Consider the following 18,011-nt stretch of genomic DNA (forward strand, 5'->3'; position numbering starts at 1 on the left):
ACTGAGAAAGAAGACTCATCAACCTATTCCTCATCCCACATTCTGCCTTGACAGCCTTTTGAGTTGGGGTGTTTGAGTTGGATGTTCCTTAAAAGGAAAAAATAACGATGTCTGTGTTTCTTTGCATGTGGTTGTATTAGGGTCCCCGAGCAGAGTGAGTTAAAGCATCTGTGCAATGAATATGAAAGATTGGACCTGAGAGCGAATATTGGAATAAGAGCCTGGTGTCCTCAGGGTGACGGGGAAAATTGTAAAGCAGACCAAAAACCTGGGAGCTTGTCTATACAGGGAGAAACAGGTATGCAGTCTGAATTGTCTTAAACTGGGGAAGAAGCATAAAATGTTTTCCTGGGAATAGAACTGTGCTCATTTCCTGAGACCTCCTTGTCCCTCTTGTCTTCAAACCCTGGGCTGGCAAGAGGAGCAGGCACTGCTTCCTCCTAAAAACTGGTCAGCACAGTGCCAGGGCCATCATTCCTGCTTGTTTTGCAAGGGCTGTGTGTGCCACTAACTGTGCTGTATCCTCACTTGTGTTCGTTGCACTGGAGCTGTCTTTTAGGCTATTAGCTTAGCATAGTAGGGGTTGGCATGTTCATCTTGATGAGAATTACAGCAGATACTACTTTCTCCTGTCAGGAAATTTAGAGAATTACTGTAAATACATATTTCAGGTAACTTTTATTTATTTTTATTATTTCTTTAGAAAGGTTTTATCAACGGTCCAAAAAGAAGTGTTTGGAGAAGTTTTGTTCTGATTCAAGCTCAGACTGCGGAAGTTCATCAGGAAGTGTTCGCGCCAGTCGTGGGAGCTGGGGTAGCTGGAGCAGTACCAGCAGTTCTGACGGAGATAAAAAGCCCATGATTACTGCCAGGCATTTTCTTCCATCCCGTAAGTTCTGTCAACATCATATACATCTGCAATTAGTGGGAGAGTTTCAGCCTTCCTGCTGAATGAAGAGCTCCCATAGCATGGAGTGTAAGTTGCCTTTTCGTAAGGGAGGGCACCTCTCGCAGGCAGCAGGACATATTTAAATAACTTGATATCACAAGTTTTGTAGGTAGAGACAGTGTCAGAAGGCTACAAAGGAAGTGTCAGGCTCTGCGCTAAGGAGCTGCACATCTTGTTTTCAAGGAAAGATGGAAGAACTTGAGTCTCTAGTCAAAAGAGTTTTTGTCTTTTGAATGTTATATCACTTTAATTAAAAAAAAAAAAAGTAGTATCTTGTTGTTTGAGTTAAGAAATCGTACAAATGAGAATGGATCTCGGCGTGCTGGAATTGGGTAACTGTATTTGAGGTAGAAGGAACCAGGAGGCCTGATACACTTGAAGCGTATGAGAAGTGGCAAACGTAGGTAATTACTGCATCTTTTTGAATGCCTGAATACCATTAAAATAGTTGAAAGCCCAAGACTCAGTTACTACCATTGCTGGCCAGATTGGTGTAGTGATAGAAATAAATGTTTTAAAAGTGCTGAAGTGACTTCAGGTACTTGAAAGAACCTGTTTTGGAGAATTAAAAAATGTGCCTGCATTTTTATGTACATTTGTGTGTGCATAAAGTGTCACAGTCTTATGTTAGCAAGGGCACTATGTGATGAGTCTGAACCTGTGATATGATGGATAATGATTTGTGGGCACGTTACTTTATTGTCAGATTTTATTACTTCTTTAGAAGTCATATCAAATTAAGAATAAATTTGATAGTAACAAGGAATCTCTTAACATTTAGAGTATTGATAATTACTGATGAAAAAATACATTGAAGACCACATGAAAAATAAATCACTTTGTATTAATGCAGTTAGTGATACTCCAGTCTGAGAAGAAACTTTGTTAACACCATTGATAAGTCTGTCTGTGTGTATAAATATTCTGTGCATACTTCTTTTTTTAGGATCTTTGATTTTCACAGTCATTCTTTTCTTTAGGGGAGAATATTTCACAAAACGATTTTCCATCTGAAACTCCTATCACTTTAAATCTGTCTCATAACATCTGCAATACCAGGTAAAAAATTTGAATCTGCGCCTGTAAGACATGAAAGAAACTCCACCAACTTGAAACCTTGTCTCATTTTGGTGAATTATACCTCTTGTCTTATTGTATTTGGTTTACTATATTTTTATCATCTGATTGCACTTTCTACTTGGAAGAAGAATCTTTCTCAGTATGTGGAAAGATCTGTGCAGTTGAGACAGAAAAAGGATTGTGCTGGGGAAATGTAAAACAAAATTTGAGAGTAAAGGAAATTATTTTTCCCCCCTGATTTCTTACAGATCTTAGCAACTTGCTACATTTCCATTGGCCCTAAGTTATATTAAAGTAAAAATTATATATATGTGTGGAAGTGAGAGTTTCAAGTTGATGTTATTCTTTTAATGAGAATAATGCTCTCCTAGGAAATTGTTTTCCCCCTCCACTTCTTTCCTTTCCACTTCTTCACTATAGTAGAAATAGTGTCTACAATTCTTATTGCTGTGAATCCTCATTTCACTTCTCATTCATAACTGTCTATTTTCACTAGCAAAAACAATTTAATCCTTTTTCTCTGGGTTTCTGGTGCTTAAAAATGCTCCCTTTCCGCTCACAAGTTGTTTCTTTGGCATTTGATGAATACAGAATTGATGTTTGTGTGCCTATTGTGTCTTCATATACATAGAAGTCAACTTGTCTGAAAGTTGTTGGGAGCACTGAAACATCATCAGAGCTCATGAATATCTTAATGGAAGAGCTGCTAAATTAATTTCCAATAGTTTGATGCTTGGATAATATAAGTGAGATTATTAAGATGTCTTTGATTTGTATGTGTAATTAGTAGCTGATGCAGTGGTAATTCAAAATAATGAGAAAATTTAGGGAAAACCTGGGAAAGCAATAGCAAGAGTTGTATTCTCTGGAATATTTTTTTCATCTGTATATCTTTATTTTGAAATATTTTGAAATACGTAACATAAGAGTGCCTTGATTGAAGAAATTCCATTTTCTTTTCATTTAGCAGAGACATGAATAGCATTCCTCAGTATCCTGATACCTTGTGTCCCAATTTCACTGATATAGCTGCAGATCCTGAAAAGAACAAAGGTCAGTTACTGAATTAACAACTTGAGCTTTGCAGTATGTGCCAAGCAGTGTCAATGATGTCGCTGACGTTCTCTGTATATGCAGAGATCATACACATATTGTTAGATCTTGATTTCTAGGCAAGTTAAGATTAAAGTTAGCAAACAAAATCTTACAGCTTTGATATTCTTCTGTATCTTCTCTGTGTGAATACAGCATTTTGCTTTCAGTTCTCATTTTTAGGTGTTTTTCTTCTCTTGCTTTGCATAGGTTTAAGTCTAAAAATAACGTGGCTGGGATATGAAAACACCAGTTCCTTATGTTAAAATGAAGCTCAGCATCAGATGTCACCACCACTTTTTCCTCTCCAAATTTCCAGTCAGGACTTGCTCTTTTTGAAAGTAGTGAATGAGATAGGGTCAGAGTTTTGAAATGCTGAGTTCTCATCCTTTGTATCTCGGGAGGGAAACAATATTAACTTGTTCAGTGGGATTCATAGCAGCCAAATGTTCAGTGTGGTCAGATGGAGTTTGAAAACTACTCTTTGAGTAGCATGCTGCAGTGCCTTTTGCTGTAGGACGGATGTCTGGCGAGGTACAAACAAGAAAATGGTGACAAAGTGTGGTTGAGCAGTTAGGTTAGAATGATAACTAATGGTGATAGGAGGAGGAGGAATGGTTTTAAGTTGAAGGAGAGAAGTTTTAGACTAGATGTCAGGGGGAAGTTCTTCACAGAGAGAGTGGTGAGGTGCTGGAACAGGTTGCCCAAGGAAGTTGTGGATGCCCCATCCTTGGAGGTGTTCAAGACCAGGATGGATGGGGCCTTGAGCTATCTGACTTAGTACCAGATCTGGAGGTTGATGGCCTTGTTTGTGGCAGGGGGTTGGAACTGAACGATCTTTTCAGGGGGGAGAAGAGGGAAGGGCCTTTCCAACCCAAGCCATTCTGTGATTCTATGATAGGTGTCTTGAGAACTCTTGTTTTGTGGAATTACAAATTCTTCGTTCAAGTCTCTTTCTACATATTTTTTTTTAAGAAATAGAAATTTTGAGATTTGTTTGAAGATTGATATTTGTCACATAAATAGGTTGGTTGATATCTCCAGATTTTTCATCTGCCATATAGTCTTTGTTGTGGAGAATCAAACATTGCAATGATCTTCACAATTGGTGAAAGCCTCCGTCCTGTTTTGCATGTTATTCCCTTTCCCCTGTTTAGGTCTTTACCCAGGAGGGGACTTGTGGCCTCCTCCCCAGCCCATCTGCCTGACAAACTACAATCTTGAGAATAATCTGCCATGCATGATCCAAGAAACACCCTCAATCCACAACAGGCAAGTTATGTTTCATGCAAACAACATGGATTATGTTTTGTTAAGGTTTTCTCTGGTGCAGAGAACTGCACTTGAGCTATCTTTAACTATCATTTGCCTTGCAGATATTATAATTCATGCTATTGCTTCAATCCCCTAGTCTTTCATGTTTTTTTTCATTAGTATGTCATAACTTCGCTCATACAAACTCAGTGGTGTTCCTACTCATATACAGGTATATGCCTTCAGTTCAAGTCATATTCTGTCATCCAAAGTGAAAGAGTGGGTAACACAAATCCCCAAACGATGATGATGTGATCCCAACCAGGCTGCTAACCTCAACTGTCTACAGACTGCAGCCCTGATGACTTGGAGTAATGGCTGGCAGTCTGCTCTCTAAGTCGTATGTTTAAGAATTACTCTTGAAAGTCTTCTTGAAATACTTGAATTATTTGAATGAAAAAAAGTATGATCCCTACACTAAGCGTGCATAGTTTAGGAAACCTGTGCAAATCCCCTTATAGAGTGCTCTGCATAGAAATGCTAAATAATGTATTGCATCTTTTTTTTTTCCCCATCAAATCATGGTATTTCACTTTCTATCTACCACTTCTGTGCCTGTGGGAAAGAAATCTAATTATTTTCTTTTTCTGGAGGAAGAAGTTGAACCCCACAAGGTGTTGTAGAACTCTGGTAGCTATCACTACAAATTGTTCATTCTCTCAGGGGGAATAAAGAGTGAGAGGATCACCATGATTATGTGCTGGCAGAATTTGTATGGCAAGCAGAATGTGAAGAGCCTCATCATCAGTTACAGGCATTTTACACCCGATAGTTTTACAGTGAATAAGTATGTCTAAATAATTTTCAGAAGTTCTGCAAATTGTTTCTGACTGCACACTTTTCTTTTTCTTGGGACAGCTTCATTGACTGGAATGCAACTTGTGACAGCCAGTTTTCCAACATGTATTGTCCATTAGAGATGAACGAATATGGTGCTATTCCAGAAGGTAAGATGAATTTAAAAAGTTACCACTGAGCATGTTTTTTCTCTAACCTAACTTTTCAAACAAAAGGCTGAGCTTGTCTATAAGCATCTGGGTGTATGAACTTTATACTTTCCAGGTGAGTACTCTATAGGAAAAAAGCACTGCTTGCATGTGGTAGATGGGAAAGCTGGCCTTTGTATAGAGTCATTAAGCATGAAAATCCAGTGTAAAGGACTTGGTCTGAGAGGGAATAGAGAAAAATGCTTGTAATCACAGTATTACACAATTCTTTTTTGCACAATTTTGTTTTGTTTCTCCTCTGGCTTGCTTTCCAGTGTGTGAAACAGAAGGCCTCTTGTGACCAATTACCTTTGCAGGCTAGAGTTTCTTGGCTTGGGACACACTCTGGCAAGAACCTAAAATTCTTTAGCATTACCTAAGCAGTAATTGAAGATCAGGCTACGGTATCACCGGCAGCAGGGTAATCTCTCGGGTGCTTAGAGCTGAGGCAAGTTGGCAATGAAGCCAGGGTAGATTCTGCCATGCATTTTCTGCAGCTAATAAAGACTGCTTTCTCCAGAAAGGAGATTGCCTACTCTTTATCCCATTCTCCTGACAGCAGTTTGTTACTGGGGCCCTAGTACAAAATGGTAGTCTTGTTAAAGACCGTTATGCTTTGCTGCTGCATTGCCTGGAAGCTGCCTAAAGTCACCAAAAGCTTAGCCTGGTTCCAGCATGTCTCGCTCCAAGAAGGTTCAACATTAAATAAGGCAAAAGCCTTATTTTCTCTTCCCTGTTTTATAAACCGCAGAAAACATGAACTACTCCAGCGGCTTCCCGGGCACAGCTGCGATGCAGAACACAGCAGCCTTCATTGACCAGAGCTGCACCTCCACCTGGAGTGCACCGCAGAACATGCCGCAGACCTGGGAGCCCGCCAGTTTTGTCAACTCCACAGTGAGTATTGCCACTGCCAGGCACTGCCTTCTTATGCCACTTGAAAAGCCTTCCCAGTGTGTACCTGCCTTGCCCTTACCTACTGCTTGCATGTTGCTCATATTTCCTTTAAGTAGCCTGACATATGTGTTTGATGCTGGTGTTGGTAGCATGGATTTCTCCCAGTTGTTGGTCAAGGTTGTTCCTGGGCTTTGTCTATAAAACTCTTTAAGATGGATCATTTTTGCCTGCAAATTGATTAAAATCGTCTTACATATGGAAAAATATTTTGGACTTGCTTAGTCTACTGAGACTTTTTCCTATCAAAATCAACCTTTCCATATGAGGGTAAAATACAGAAAGTGCTGACAGCAAAATCCAGAGAGATTTAGAAATGGTAGGGCTAAATGGACAGCTGCTCTCAGTGACTTTGACAGTTTTTGTTTTTTTTTTTCCTGGGAAATCAAAATGATTTAAGCTGGATTTGTGTAGATTTCTGAATGCTTACTTTGACCTTTCTGTATGGACTAGCCATGTCTGTGTCATCCCACAGTGCAATGTGTGGCTGACCTTAGTTCAAGGCAGTCTTTACTTGCAACTGCATTCTCTTCAGCTCAGATTTCAAAATCTTATATTTTAGATATTTTTTTACTACATTTGTAATAATTTGTTTTGAATAAAAATATTCAAATAAAGCAATAAATATTTCAAACTGCAGAACTAAAAATTCTACTCAATGTAAAAAGTAGCAAAACTGGTAAAAGACTGTTTCCTAAAATAGATGTAGCTTTATTTCATATTCTATTCAAGAATGCCAGGAAACACTGAAGGTAGAGATCGGAAAATACATTGGATAATTCAGTTCATTTCCCTGGCAAACTTTTCACTACAGTACATTTCAGTGTTTCATTCAATTTTAAAAGTCCCAAGACTTCCATGACCTTTCTGAGAGGTTTCCTTGCAGACTAATACATCTTGCTTTCCAGGAGGTTCTTCATAAGCTTTCGAAATTTTTCTACCTAAAATCTCTAGCTCCCAGTTGGATTCTCTTTTCCATACTGAATATCCTTCTTTGCTTCTGGTGTGCATGATGTTTCATTAATAACACATACATCAACCTTTTCCTTGTCATTTCTTAGGCATCTTTGTGTTTTAGTTTTTAACTCTCCAAACCACGTGTGATGCTCTTTATGCCATCTGCTTATCCCTCGTATTTCTTAATAACCCAACCAGAACTAAATATTGTATTCTTGTTACGGTGATATTGGTGCCACGCAGAGAGCATGCTAATGCTGCTGTAATCTTTTGGGCAACTATATTGTCTTGTCAGCTTGTTTAATGTTCAGCTTGCGAGTTTCCAAAGTTCTTTGCATAAATGTTGCTTTCTTCCACGCTCTTTGGTGAGTGGGCTGTTTTGCAGCTCCCCATGATGCTTTTATCTTGTTCTGCAGCCCTACCTCTCGAGCACCCGAAGCTTGTCTCCAGTGTCTGGACTTTTTGGTTCCATCTGGGCACCACAGAGTGATGCTTATGAAAGCTGCTGCCCTATCAGTGCCACGACCCAACACTCAACCCATGTTGAGAACCAAGCTGTTATGTGTAAGCAGGAATACTATCCGAGGTTTAACCCATTCCGTGCCTACATGAACTTGGACATATGGACTACAGCAGCAGCCAACCGAAATCCAAATTTCCCGCTTTCGAGGGACTCGGGTTACTGTGGAAATGTGTGAAAGGAATTTGATTTAAAAATGTGAATAAAGATGCTTGCAATTTTGATTACTAGAGTAAGCTGGTTGTTGAATAGATTACAATGTTGGTGGATATTTTGGCACTTTTATATTGAAAATAAATTTTTTTTTTTTTTACTGAAGTCTAAGCATTCAGTGCATTTTGAAAAGCAAAACGTTCAGGATGCTGCTATTGTCAAGTGAAGGCTATAAATTTAAATCTCAAAACTTTTCAAGAATAGATGTTAGGTTCTTAGAAGCATCCATGAACCCATACTGCGCATTTCTTCTGAGGTTTACATTCTGCGGTATAAGCTAGGTGTCTTCTGGCATTTGTAGGTACAAAATCATAAAGCAAATAATTGCATTGTACTAAAGAGCAGCGCTGAGAGCTGCTTGTTGATGCAGGTCATACATGTTCCAAGTGGTGCCGCTCTTGCTGCTGACACAGTTGTCAGTACAAACTTCTGGAAACAGACAAATGGCTGAATTGTGGCTTGCTTCAAACTGCAAGCCATCAGTTGGATGACATGATGCTTGTGCATTGTGGGTGAATGGGCGTTTCCTGCAGGAGCTATCTTGCCAGTGGCTCCTGATACCTTGTGTTTAGATTTTTAGCCTTTTTGTTGCAGTATCATGTTTTCAGTGTGCTTAACTTGCCCTTGTCTAAATGGCAGCACTTGAATTGGAGCAAATACTGCTTTGAGTGCAGAGTTCACACCACTCTTCAAATCAGAACAGCACTGTTCATATTTTGGGGCTGAACCTTTGTAGTGGGAAGAGCAACCAAAGGACTGTGACCCCATTCTGGGTGGAATCTTTCCATCTGTATCTGCTGTCTGTCACAGTACAGCCTTTTCTTCTGGCATTACAGGGTGTGTTTGGGAGTCTTCACTCTTCGGGTGAAGATGGCAAGGGGATTGTGGCATGCCCTCTGCAAGCAGGCTTGTTAAATCTGAGGAAAGGGCAAGGCCTAAGAGCAGCCCCTAGCAGCTGCTTGGAGGAGGATTATGAAGCAAAGTCTCTGGTGGCTGCAGGCATAGCAGCAGCTGCGGGTTGCTGCTGAGGAAGGTCAGGAGGAGCAGCTTCCTGCTGCACAAACAGAAAGAAGATGAGAATTCTGTTTGACAACAACAAACTGAAGTTCTCACATTTCTTCTTATGTGAAGGCAGAGCAGTTAATGCACTGCAGTGTAGCTGATGAGCCCATGTGCAAGGCTACTTGGCAAACTAGGAGCCCAGACATAAATTCCAACTCTGCAAGTCATGTCACGTTGCTGAGCTATCAGACCACCTCTTCGGACCTGCTGGTTTTGGTTGGAAATGCCATCTCAGTTCTTGAAATGTTACCTCAGAAACAACACATTTCCATAAGTAGTTTTTTTCAATACACTGTTACTATCAAACAAGTTTTGTTGAAACATCTCTTAAGTGTTGCGCTTTAATGTGTGTTCAAATTAGTTCAGTAAGAAGAGGGTGATTGGAAAGCTGTTGCACTTCACTGCTTTGGCTGCTCAGGTGGAGAGTGCTTCTAAGCCTTCCTTTGGATTTAGTGTCAGAAAAATCAGATCATCCCTGAATGCTTTTCAGAACCAGGAGTCTTTGGCTGCTACTCATGATGCATCTTGCTGGAAGGGACGCTGTGACCAGAGTAGCTGCTGCAAAGTTCCCATGTAAATATGAATTTTGCTTCCTGAATTCAGTCTTAAGCTACAGGAAGTAGTCTTAGCCACTGACATGCTTTCGGTGCACCTGTTGCCTATGGCAGGGGGCTGCAGAAGGAATAGAAGAGGAATGCATACATAAGAAACATGAACAATCATTTGGTTTGAAATGCAATCCCCCCTGGAGCTGGGTAGTATTAAGCAAAATGTTTCATGTAACTTTTTGTAACAATTACAGAGGAATGTAACAAGCTCATTAAGGTTATCAGGGATAATTGCTGCCATCAGGAGACATCCCTTTCTTAATGAGCAGTCCACTGAATACAGGTAGAGATTGAGGCTCAATTCCTCCTCCAGTAAAGGGGAAGATGAAATAATTAATTCCACTACAGATATCTTTGCACCCAAATAACTAATTCTGCTAATTCTGGTCCAGAAGAGGTTGCTTAAATGAATAGCTATAAAGGCATCTAATAGTTTTGAGCAGTATAATTTCGAATTTCTTGCCTCATGCCAGGAATTTCTATTAGCAGGTTCAGGAGTTTTGTCGAGTTCTCTGAAACTGTTATGTTTTTTTTCTGAGAATCTTCAAAAACTGTAGAAATAGTTAAGATTGCAAAGGGAAAAAACGAAAGTAGTGGTGTAAAAGAGGAGATGCTTGCACAGTTCACTAATAGGGCTGGTTATGGAGGGAGGGAGGAAATCATAGGCAGGGCAAAGCTTTCAGCATGGATTTCTATCCTAGTGTGAATGCTATGTAAACTTAGGATGTTCAGCATTTTCCCAAGGAGAGACTTGTCCTCTGTGTTCCCTTTCTAAGCAGCCTGGTGGCATCTTGGGCATGCGCTGGGAACTGGAGGGACTGAGTATGAAGCTGCGCCGTCCCCTGTTAGCACAGGACACCTTAGCCAAGTCTGCCTTGTTTGTCCCCAGTTTCCATCCTAGAGCCAAGGTGCATTTTATGAAAGTTTATAGGTACCATGCAAGACAGCATCTATTGCAGGGAGCATTGAACTGTCCCAGCCTAGCAGTGCTGCAGCGAGCGCCTCCTGTGGCTGAGATCTGTGACTTGCACAGAGGTGGGACGGAACGCAGTGGAGCAGCTCCCTGGGACTCTGGTAAGTGAGGCTGATCCATGTGGTGCTCCCATCCTGCCGGAAAGGATTTGAACTGGACGGACTGGTTTTTATGGTGGGGGGTGGGGCCTTGTTTTCTAGCATTTGCTCTTATCCTTTCCAGCCCTGGGCAATGCCTGCTGTTTGTTTTTCCTAGTTGCTGAATCACCCCCATTATTAGTCCTCTCTGCATGCTTGCTGTGAGCTATGGGTGGGACAGATGCAGGGTGTTATGTCTGTGTCACCATAGCCATGTGATTGCAGCTCTGCTTTCCCTGCCCTATACTGCTGTTGGGTCCTCATGCTCCTCACAGCAATGGCTGAAGCTCATCACCCATGCAGGGGCACAGGTGCACCACAGTGCTGACAGCCTAGCGTTGCTGCTCCCTTTATCGATGTGCTGGTAACTCTACAGGAGTGCCACACTGTGCTTGCCTGATAAAAAGCCTGCCTTGTTGCTGTGGGTGCATGGTGAGCACCTCACTTTTTCCACAGTGTCTGCTTTGTTTCTTACTGCTTGCTTAAATTGCTCCTCAAATGCTTTTGAATTTGGGCTGGTGCCTGGGAGAGGCAGGGTGCTCAGGGTCACAGCTGTCTCAAAGCTAGACCTATAGCTTGCTGCTTAAGCAGTGATAGGGTGGGTGCTGCAGTGAGACGTTGGCACCCTGCAAGGAGCTGCTGGGCTTCCTAGCTCTGACTTGTGGTTTTTGCTCGGCACCACTTCATGGTTTTATTAGTGTGAAGGTGTTACACCATGCTGTGTATGAAATGGCAGAGCACAAGCCGGATGTCAACAGTGAGAACGGAACCTTGCAGAAGAATAAAAAGAAAAAAAAAAGCACTATAACCTTTCCACTACTCTTCTCAGACGGTGACAAGGCTGTGGGAACACGTTGCTTGCTGCTAGGTGCTCACAGGAACAAAGCAGGATGATGGCAGTGCTGGTGAGCAAATGGAAAACAATCTCACTGCTGCCCTGCGTCTCCAGCATTGTGGAAACCCATAGAATCGTGAAGGTTGGAAGGTCCACTAAGATCATCTTATCCAACCATCAACCAGTCCCCACTAACCATGTCCAACAGTGCCATATCCTCCGTGTTTCTTGAACACCTCCAGGGACAGCGACTCCAACACCTCCCTGAGCAGCCTGTTTCAAAGCATCGCCATCCTTCTAGAGAAGAAGCATTTCCTAATATCCAACCTGAATCTCCCCCAGGACAACTTGAGGCCTGTTCCCTCTGTCCTATTACTAATATCTTGGAGAAGAGGCCAACCCCCACCTCTCCATTGCCTCCCTTCAGGCAGTTGTAGAGAGCAGTAAGTCTCCCCTGAGCCTCCTCTACCTCAGAGGACAGAGTATTCTATAAATAAAAACAGGAAACAGATGGCACTAGTTTCAAAAGTTAAGGGGTTTTTAACTAGTCCAGTAACTAATTCTCTTGTATACCTACAAAAATATTAGTTTTATCTTTGTGTAGATCAAAGGAACAACTTTGAAGCACTTACCAGGCACATGCAGTCATGCATTTTAATAAGTGTCAGACCAAATATATCCGTACAATAATGGGACTAACTTGCTGATTTCAAATTCCTGCACGTATTCTTGCAGTGTGTAAAGCCTAATGACTGCTCTGTTTTTTTGTTTCTTTGTTTTTTTAATTATTACTACTGTGGACCCAAGGTTGCCCCAAACACACTGCAGATATTAAGAGAAGAGAACGTCTGAAAGCCAGAGGTCTGAGAGAGAGCCTGATGAGGATATATTTCATGGTGGGGAGAGAGCCTGAAGAGCTGCTCATGTCTCTTACCTAAGATAATTACATCAGCACCTCCCCCCACATGTTTGGGTCAACACATGTAATCATGGATATCTGTTTTACCTTCCTGATAGAGATGAGAAGTAAGACCATAGCATGCCTGGCTTAAGTTGGTACAAGTTGGCTCCAATCTTGTACAGTTCGTATTGATTGTCATGTTGCTATGATGGAAACCATAGTGCTGTACTAGAGCTGTTTTTCCAAAGCATTCTGGGATGCAGATATTTAGGGTTATGGTTGAGCTAACGCTTGCTCTTACAGAAGGTACGAACTTTTATCAGCTTGTCTGCAAAACAGCTGCTTCTGGTATCCTCAGATGTAATGTTAGTTTAATGTCTTGCTACCACGTCCTATTGCTCTGCTGCTCAAGGCAAACCTCATAATATCTCAGGGGAATGCCATGGTGTGCATGATGGCTCTTCCTCCATCTGTCTCACTGAGATATGGCTTTCCAAGACATGGGCTTCTACTTTTTTTGCCTGATCTTTATGCTGCATGCATGTTTGTTTGTTTGCAAGGAATCTCGCCTTGTAGTTGCCTTGACTGAAAAGCATCACTTTGTCAGTGGGAGCAGAAATAAAAGGCATAGTTGGGAAACCCCTGGGCCTGGGACAGGTGGCACCCTTCCTCTGCATTCCCCATTTTACTTTGCAAGTAGATCATCAATAAGTCACACTTAGTAACACTTGCAATGTGATTCAGTAATCAGACAATGCAGTCACTTCATTGACAATTGAGGGGGAATTAAGTAACTTCACTTCCTGGCTTGCTCTTTAAAATGCAGTAGGGGCCTGGGTAAGGCTGGTTCTTGGAAAGACAAAGGAAGATCCATTAGTAATCTCTCTTCCTTTGATTTTTTTGTTTCCTTGTTTTGGTGTTCTGCGACGTTTATCGAGGACATAAAGCCAAAACATACCACCCAAGTGAAAAATGGCAGATGGAGGAGGGAGCCACCCAGCAAGGTTGGCACCTTGCCCTCGAGTGCTGTAGTGCTGTTAGCCAGAGTGCCTGCCTCCTTCCTGCAGATAGGTGCTGACACAAACCTCCCTGTGCGTGTCCACAGGAGAAAGCTCGGCAGGCCTAGGAATGGCTCTCTGGCAAAGGGAGGGATTATTGGGCCTGCTTGTTAGCTTTGGTAGCACTCATGCTTGTTCTTGTGCCAGCACCATCATAGAAAGCAAATGGAAAGGGACTGTTTTGTGACCAGGTCCCTTTCTGGGGGATGTGGGCTTCTCTGGGGACTTCCTATGGGGTCCAAATGGCAGAGCAGTTCACTGGCAGGCTGTTCTGCAGAAGCTGTACAGAGCCAGAACAGGTGGGAGCGATGACACCAACAGTGGTGTCAGTGCCATCCTGGTATGCAGTGAGACATATGGGCTTACACCTTTCTGCCTAGCAAGCCAGCTTGCTACTCCTTGCATGGCTCCCATGCAAGAGCAGGGTCACTCAGTGTATGCTTCACAGTGGGGAGTGTAAGGAAAACTTATTTTATGAGGAAATTTAAACCTTACACAAGTTACAGAGAAGTTCAGCACCCTGATCTAGCTGAAGGTGTCCTAGTGTATTGCAGGGGGATTGGACTAGATGGCCTTTAGAAGTCCCTTCCAACTCACATGGTTCTGTGATGACTCTAGGACATCTGACCAGCAGGGGAGAAGAGTGCAGCCAGCCTTTGCCCTGTCTGTCCCATCTTCCACTTTTTTTTTCTTTTTCATTTTTGTTAGTGACTTGAACAGTATCTGTTAAAAGTGGAAGGCTGCACAGACACCACTGTTGCAGATGAAGACATGTGCAGGGGAGTGAATGTCAGGAGGGAAATCCTCCCAACGCAGCATCATGCATCTCAGTGCTGTGCATGGCTTGTGGCTCCCAGAGATGAGCTAGAACAAAGTGCACAAGGAACCAACCTAGGGAAATAAAGTACTCCAAGGGGCTGATTTTAAAGTACATTTGCTGAGACTGTTAATCATGAAACACACAGGAAATTAATTTAAAATGATGTCATAATAATAGCACATGAAAGGAACACAAACGTTGCATAACTTGTATAAACAGAAAGGGATCTGTGTGCTGACACTTGTGTAAGTGCAAAGCTGAAAGGCAGGCAGGTGTGCAGCCTGTGGGCCAGAGGGTGTGGAGGGCTGGCTTTCAGGGCCCCAGGAACAGAGCTCTGCTTGTGCCTGCAAGGGCAGTTCAGTGCCAGGGGACATCTAACCTGGTGTTCCACAGGACAGTGGCTTTAAGATTTTCTTATCCTGTGGTTATTTCTGAATTGCAATTCAGCCCTGCAATTACAGTAATTTCCATAGAACCATAGAATCACAGAATCGCAAGTTTGGAAAGGGCCTACAAGGTCATCTAGTTCAACCATCCTCCAACTACCATTGTTACCACAGTTACTAAACCATATCTCGTAGCTCCTCGTCCAGACGCCTCTTGAACACTGTCAGGGACGGTGACTCCACCACCTCCCTGGGCAGCCATTCTAGTGCCTGACTACTCTCTGAGAGGAGTTCTTCCTTAATGTCTAATCTAAGTCTCCTCTGGTACAGCTTGTGGCTGTTTCCTTTCATCCTGTTTGTTGTCTGGAAGAAGAGGACAAACCCCTCCTCATCACAGCCTCCCTTCAGGAAGTTGTCTAGTGCAGTGGGATCTCCCCTGAGCCTCCTCTTCTCCAGACTAAACAATCCCAGCTCCCTCAGCCGCTCCTCATAAGATTTGTGCTCCAGTCCCCTCACTAGCTTTGTTGGTGAGGGGCCCAAAACTGAACACAGCACTCGAGGTGCAGCCTCACCAGTGCTGAGTACAGAGGGATGATGACCTCCCTGCTCCTGCTGGCCACACTATTTCTGATGCAGGCCAGGATGCAGTTGGCCCTCTTGGCCACCTGGACACAGTCAGCGCATGTCCAGCTGAGCATCAACCAACATCCCCAGGTCCCTTTCCTCTTCACAGTCATCCAGCCACTCGTCCCCAAGCCTGTAATGCTGCTTGGGGTTATTGTGGCCAAAGTGCCCGACACTTGGCCTTGTTGAACCTCATCCCAGTCACCTCAGGCCAGCGATCCAGCTTATCTAGATCCCTCTGAAGGGCCTCCCTACCCTCAGGCAGATCAACACCACCTCCCAGCTTGGTGTCATCTGCAAACTTACTGAGGGTACACTTGATCTCCTCATCTAGGTCATCAATAAAGATATTAAACACGATGGGCCCCAGTACCGACCCCTGAGGGACACCACTTGAAAAGGATCGCCACCTGGACCTAACTCCATTGACTACTACCCGCTGGCCATGGCCCTCTAGCCAGTTCCTTAGCCAAAAGAGGGTATACCTGTCCAGGCCACAGGCAGCCAGTTTCCCCAGGAGACTGCTGGACTTGCCACATGGACTTGTGACAGTCCAGATGGAGGGGGAGCTTTCTAACTGTCTCCACCTGAATCACCGGGGGTGTATTCTGCGTAGCCAGATCAGGGTGTAAATTGCCTGGAGGATAACTGATCTGCCTATTAAAAGCAGACGTAAAGAAGGCATTGAGGACCTCAGCCTTCTCCTTATCCTCATTCCCTGCTGCATCAAGTAAAGGATGGAAATTCTCTTTGGTTCTTCTCTTACTGTTGATATATTTGTAAAAGATTTCTTACTCTCTTTTACTGCAGTGGCCAATCTGAGTTCAAGTTGGTCTTTTGCCCAACTTCCTTGTAATCTTCCCACGTAGTCTATCCCTTCTTCCAGAAGACACAGACTCTCTTTTTCTTCCAGAATTTCAACAATAGTTCCCATTTCATCCACACTGGTCTTCTTCCCCTATGGCTTGCCTTATGGCACTGTTCTTGTGCCTTTAAGATTTCCATCTTGAGGAGCATCCTCAACAGAGAAGGTCTAGCAGGGCACCACTCCTGGTAGGCTCTCATACCAGCTGCATAAGGAAGCTATCTTCCACACACTCTAGAAACCTCTTGGACTGCCTTCTCTGCGCTATATTATATTTCCAACATATATCAGGGAAGTTGAAGTCTCCCACGAGAACGAGTGCTGGTGATCACACAACTTCCACGAGCTGTTCATAAAATGCCTCGTCCAACTCTTCATCCTGATTAGGCGGTCTATAACAGACCCCCACCAAGATGTCCCCCCTACAGGCCTTCCCCCTGATCCTTACCCACGAACACTCAACTTTATCATTTCCAACCCCAAGCTCTTCAACATTAAAACACTCTCCAATTTTGTTTGTTCTTTCAACCAAAAGCTGCAAATTAGGGACCAAATCACTCCAAAGTAGTTGTTATCGTGTGTCCTACACATGATAAAGACCTGCAGAAGTTGTAGAGTTACTACAGCTCTCTACTGCTGTCTCTACAGGCTGTCTAAGTTGCTTTGCAAGTTAGCCAAGTGTACTTGCAAATCAACTTGGGATGTCTGTTCTCATTCATATCCAAGCCTGCAGAGTCAGGGAGCAATCAGAAATATATATTTTAGTGGAAAAAACTCATTACTTGCAGATATTTCTGTGGTTCTGTCAGACTTGACATGTGTTTTTCAAATAATTATTGACATTATCTTATTATAAAGTGTTTTTATTTTGATTAGAAATTATTTTTCTTGAGTGATTACAACTGCATCTAAAAAGCTGGTTTGCAAAGACTATGCAAATGCAAAAGAAAACTATAGAAATAATCCCTGCCAGAAACTGCAAAACTGTCACTTTCATGGTATACAAGAACTTGGGGAGAGCTGGCTGGATTTTGTCTAATTATTTAAAAAATATGGTGCTCGGACAGCAGATAAATCAAGAAAAGTGCCTCGCCCAGAGAAATTGCTTCTGATGTTCTAAAACAAGGATTCAAGATGATCGGGTTTCCTCTTTCTGCAAGGCACTGTCACATCTTAAATACCTCACAGCATCAGAGATAGAGGCAGCAGCTGAACACAGCCTGAACTAACTGCCTGTGCACAATAGACCCTGGCATTGTCTTTTTTTTTTTTTTTTTGGAATGAATACAAAAACCTTGATAGTATTATGGTTTATGTGGTATATGATAATAAGCTGATTCATTTCCTGCTCCGATTCTTGCCCAAATGTTAGATCTATTTTGTTGTTGTTGTCTAAAAAGCAGTTAAAGGTGTATCTCTGCATCCTAGCATGGTGTTTCTCATCTCCATACAGGAAACAAGCTCTAAATGGTTCTGCTGCAACTTGATCCTGTGCCCAGGAATGTTTCTCTTCAACACCACCACAACCAAAAAAGGAGTACTTTTTTTATTGTATCAAGATAGGATGAGATGCATGTCCACACTCCCTTCTCTGCTAGGAAGCACATCAACAGTTGGGCCTTTCCTGCACTGAAAGGCTCCAGCACACATGTCCCTGTGCCCAGCCTTGGAGAAGGG

General features: G+C 42.7%; 1 protein-coding gene across 5 annotated transcripts in view; it reads left to right on the forward strand.

Moving 5' to 3' along the window:
• TMEM131L (transmembrane 131 like) overlaps window positions 1-8,170 on the forward strand; it is a 69,785-nt gene extending 61,615 nt beyond the window's left edge. For 4 of the 5 annotated variants that reach the window (XM_085221959.1, XM_085221960.1, XM_085221961.1 and 1 more), the window contains 8 exons: window positions 141-298; window positions 704-889; window positions 1,930-2,008; window positions 2,997-3,082; window positions 4,279-4,393; window positions 5,294-5,382; window positions 6,173-6,318; window positions 7,749-8,170. In XM_085221959.1, the coding sequence (XP_085078085.1) occupies window positions 141-298; window positions 704-889; window positions 1,930-2,008; window positions 2,997-3,082; window positions 4,279-4,393; window positions 5,294-5,382; window positions 6,173-6,318; window positions 7,749-8,030 (1,141 nt within the window). In that variant the 3' untranslated portion in view covers window positions 8,031-8,170. Of the gene's footprint in view, window positions 1-140; window positions 299-703; window positions 890-1,929; window positions 2,009-2,996; window positions 3,083-4,278; window positions 4,394-5,293; window positions 5,383-6,172; window positions 6,319-7,748 lie in introns of those variants that run through there. The other variant, XR_014882799.1, reaches the window with a different exon arrangement.
• The last annotated feature ends 9,841 nt before the right edge of the window (window positions 8,171-18,011 follow it).

Source organism: Meleagris gallopavo, chromosome 4 (genome assembly GCF_905368555.1).
Source record: "Meleagris gallopavo chromosome 4, MGAL_WU_HG_1.1, whole genome shotgun sequence".
Taxonomy (NCBI): domain Eukaryota; kingdom Metazoa; phylum Chordata; class Aves; order Galliformes; family Phasianidae; genus Meleagris; species Meleagris gallopavo.